Genomic DNA, 3,998 nt, shown 5'->3' on the forward strand with positions numbered 1-3,998 from the left:
TGACGGCGGCGTTGCCGGATCGCCCCGAAGTATCGAGAAATCCTACTTCTGTCGAGAGCAATATCAAAGAAAAGTAGAAGAAAGCTAGAAGCAGTAGATAATAGTCAGTGGTCCAGTTTATAAGCATTTTACTTGTAGTGACTATAGTAGAATTTTGTAAGGATTATTATTTACGTAGAATAGAAATCCAGAGAAGACCTTGCACATGTTATTAGTTATAGTTGTTACGATGTCAATTGGAACCTGTCAATCTTAAAGCACAGAACCGTATGCACTTCTCCTGAAATTTCTTCTTATGCTTTGACCATGATGTGTCTCGTAATTTATACTCGAATAGCAATTCGGCGAGTCCGGTATTGGTAAACTAGTCCGACCGATGTAGAATTGACGGCGACGCGCTGGTCATCAAAGGAAACCTGTATTGGTCCACTAGGTCGTAAATAATTTTTTTTCTATGGTACACGGGATCACTTAGCTTTGCCGCTTTGCCAGTGCCGTGCAGAGCATTCCTTGGCGGGGTATGTTGTTGGTATAATACGTATTATTATTTATTAGTTGATATTATTATTTGTTCATATCGTAACCAGTAAAGGGTAATAGTTATTAAAATAAATGTTATATGTAATTATCTAGTAATTTAGCGTGGCTNCAAAAGATGCCCTAAATGCCAAATAAAGTTCCTAGATTGATCAAGTACTGCGATCACCCGCCATTTTGTGACAAAATTTCTATTATCAACCTTGAATTTAAGTGTGAGTGAGATATAACCTAAAAAAGCGTACCTAAATGTCATTGTACACAACGCCTACTGACACAAAACTTTACTTTGTACCTACTGGCAGAGAGTGACCTGCTAATCTGTGAATGTGTAAATTTGTATCATTTGCGGAGGAGGAGGAGGAGAAGGAAGAGGAATTGAGGTTTAGAAAGTGTAGGATTACTAACCTTTATCGTAGGCTTCGCTGAACGTCTTGGCGGCACCGTCCAGAGCCCCACCGAACCTATCTCCGATGGTCAACAGGCCCGACACTAAGCTGGAAACCAGATCCTTGCCAGCACGAGCACAAACGATCGTGTTATGGGCCCCAGAAACGGCCGGTCCGTGATCGGCCGTCACCATCAGACACATCTCGAAGAATTTGCAGCAGTAGGGGGGCAGGCACCTCTGGAACCAGAGCAGGGAAATTACGCCGCCGATCCCGACGTTCTTCTGTAGGACGTCGGATATGGGCATACCTGAAAAACAAATAATGTGTCGTTCGTCGTAATCGTGGGGTAATTATTCGATTCCTACCAGCGTAAATCAATTCCTGGCCGCGTTCGTCGCAAATCGAAGTCATGAAACTGGCCGGTTTACGGATGAGGCCCAACTCCCTGGCCCAGTTGTAGTCCATGGGCACGGTTGGGGGCGGGACCTCCGGGGCGGGCACGATGTGCCCCTGCTTGACTAAGTGTTCGTATACGTTTTGTATTACGTCACCTAGAAAGAAAAATGTGTTTTGTAGCAAATAGGCAACCAACAATACATTTTCTATAGATTTTATTACACAGTTCGTCTAAATATGAATCAATGCACAAATAACAGACTTTCCTTCATTTTAACACAGATTTTCTATAAAATGGAGTTAGTTTCAAACTCAAATTACTTTTTAGTGTAGAGAAATTTGTAATTTACTTGTTTAAAAACAGCAAATTACAAATTTCTTTACAACGAAAAATAATTTGACTTTCAAACTAACTCCATTTTATAGAAAATCTGCGATAGAATGGAGGAAAGTCTGTTATTTGTGCATTAATTCAAATTTGGAAAAACTGTGTAATAAAATCTATAGAAAATGTATTGCTGGTTGCCTATTTGCTAACACTCAACACTTTCATGTTAAAAATACCATTAAGTAAAGCATTAAATATTGGTACAAGGTGTTTTTCATACTGGAGTTTTGTTTTAACACAACTTAAAGCAGATATAAGAATATTTTGAAAATAACTTTTTTTGAAAATTCAAAAATTGTGATAATTAACTAAAATTTTAATTTAGATAAATTCGGGGCTTCCTCAAGATGTTCGAAATTTACTTTGCGTTTCACTTTTCAAGTGTGGACGAGATATAACCTACAAAGTAAATGTCATTGCGATTCAGTGCCCACTGGACCAAATAATTGCTCTGTACCCACCGGCAGAGAGTGACCTGCTAATCTGTAAGTGCTAAGAAAGCATTACTAATGTCACACTAGGCGAAATCATCAGCAGAATCACCAGATTTGTAACAGCATGAAAAATTAATGCTTAATTCTTGTAACGTACGTAGTACGATAATAATTACCTAAGAAATCGAAAGATTCAGGTACATGGGCACCAGCCGTGGCGAGCGCCTCGTTCTTCGCATTCGCCGTCTCCTTGTTCGAGTTGGCGCAGGAACCCGCGTGTCCGAACTGGACCTCGGATGTGAACATTCCAGCGCAGGTACCTACAATCAGCCACCGTTAGTATACACGAAAACACGTTATTTACAAGAGCCTCGCTGACCTATACACCAAGCGACGAGCGGTTTCGTGATCTGCTTCGTCTCGATCGCCGTGCAAACTTCGTACTCCTCCGTACCGCCCACTTCGCCCAACAACACGATCATCTTAATGCTCTCGTCTTCCTGATACCTAAGAAAAAAAAGTTTTTTATTCAACGTCCCATTCCATTTTTACCTTCGTATTTTCAAATAAATTGCTCATTACCTCATGATGTGGTCGATGAAAGTGCTCCCGGGATATCTGTCCCCGCCGATCGCAACGCCTTCATAAACTCCGTCCGTCGCTTTGGACACGATATTGTTGAGTTCGTTAGACATCCCCCCCGACCTCGACACGTAAGCTACGCTTCCCGGTCTGTACAGTTTCGAATGCAGGATGTTGTCCATCATGCCGCCCGTGTTACCGATCTTAAAACAGCCCGGTTTCACTCCGCCGACCGTCGCAGGGCCTATAATGGTAACCTTCTTCTGGTCGGCTTGCTTGATGAGCTTCCTAGTTAGATTCTCGGGGATCCCCTCCGCTATAATAGCGATAGTCCTGATCTGTGGAAACTCCAAGGTATCCAGGGTGCTCTGATAGGCGGAACGCAACGAGGCGAAGTTGACCAGCACGTCGGCGTCGGCATGTTTCGTCATGGCGTCTTTCATTTGCTTATACACCGGGATCAAGATCTCTTTGTGACCCCAGTAGAACTTCTGTTTGTGGTCGCCCGTGAACGGGTAGATTATCGCCACTACGCTAGGTTCGTTCCTGCGGCAGACAAAGTCGAAATCCAGCATGCTCTGGATGGCGCGGTTCTGCATGCCCCAGATTATCGACTTGGTGGTGTTGGTGAACAACGGAGACGACTTCGAATCGCCCTAAGTGAAATGAAAGAAAAATAATGGAAACAGAGTTATTCGTATCACGTCGGAGCGAATCGCATAAGAAAAAGAAATAAAATTTGAATTACCTTATTACTAGTGTGAGGTCTTATTTCTATTGGGTTTGGTATATTTTCCTTCAAAGAAAAAAAAAAAAGAAAAATTATAAATCTTACATAAATTCTGAACATAAACTGAAGTAATTATACAAATAAAACCAGTGAAGTTAAAATTTATACATGGTATTTTGGAGAAAAAGTACCATAAATGCAGAGGCCGATCAAACGTTACAAAACAGGGTTCATAGTTCAAAAGTAATATAGAATTTCCCGACTTTTTTAGGTTTTTCCCGACATAAAAAAAAATCAAGTCGCTTGTAGTGCAATTTTACATACTAATTATTGTTTATGCATTAAACTTTTTATAGACTGGACTCCATAATCCTTTTTTAAATCCACAAAAATCTCTTATAAAGGTTTCAAAACCACAAACAGTTTTCACTTTCAAGAACCAGGGCCGGCTTTCACGATTCAGTGCTTACAGAAAAATGTGAAAACGAGTTACGAATTAAATTAATACAGATTGAGCTTATTTCGGGTCAATCTGGCAA

The 3,998-nt window shown here is 41.0% G+C and overlaps 1 protein-coding gene across 1 annotated transcript; it reads right to left on the minus strand.

The window, feature by feature from the left end:
• Nucleotides 1–719: 719 nt before the first annotated feature.
• Nucleotides 720–3,594, minus strand: LOC111692761 (ATP-citrate synthase-like). The gene is made up of 6 exons (XM_023456873.1): nt 3,478–3,594; nt 2,730–3,385; nt 2,527–2,654; nt 2,324–2,467; nt 1,295–1,480; nt 720–1,236 (listed from the first exon to the last, which is right to left on the minus strand). The coding sequence occupies exons 1-6, from the start codon at nt 3,577–3,579 to the stop codon at nt 941–943; spliced, it is 1,512 nt and encodes a 503-aa protein (XP_023312641.1). The 5' UTR covers nt 3,580–3,594; the 3' UTR covers nt 720–940.
• Between the last annotated feature and the right edge of the window lie 404 nt (nt 3,595–3,998).

Source organism: Anoplophora glabripennis, unplaced genomic scaffold, assembly GCF_000390285.2.
Source record: "Anoplophora glabripennis isolate ALB-LARVAE unplaced genomic scaffold, Agla_2.0 scaffold3285, whole genome shotgun sequence".
Taxonomy (NCBI): domain Eukaryota; kingdom Metazoa; phylum Arthropoda; class Insecta; order Coleoptera; family Cerambycidae; genus Anoplophora; species Anoplophora glabripennis.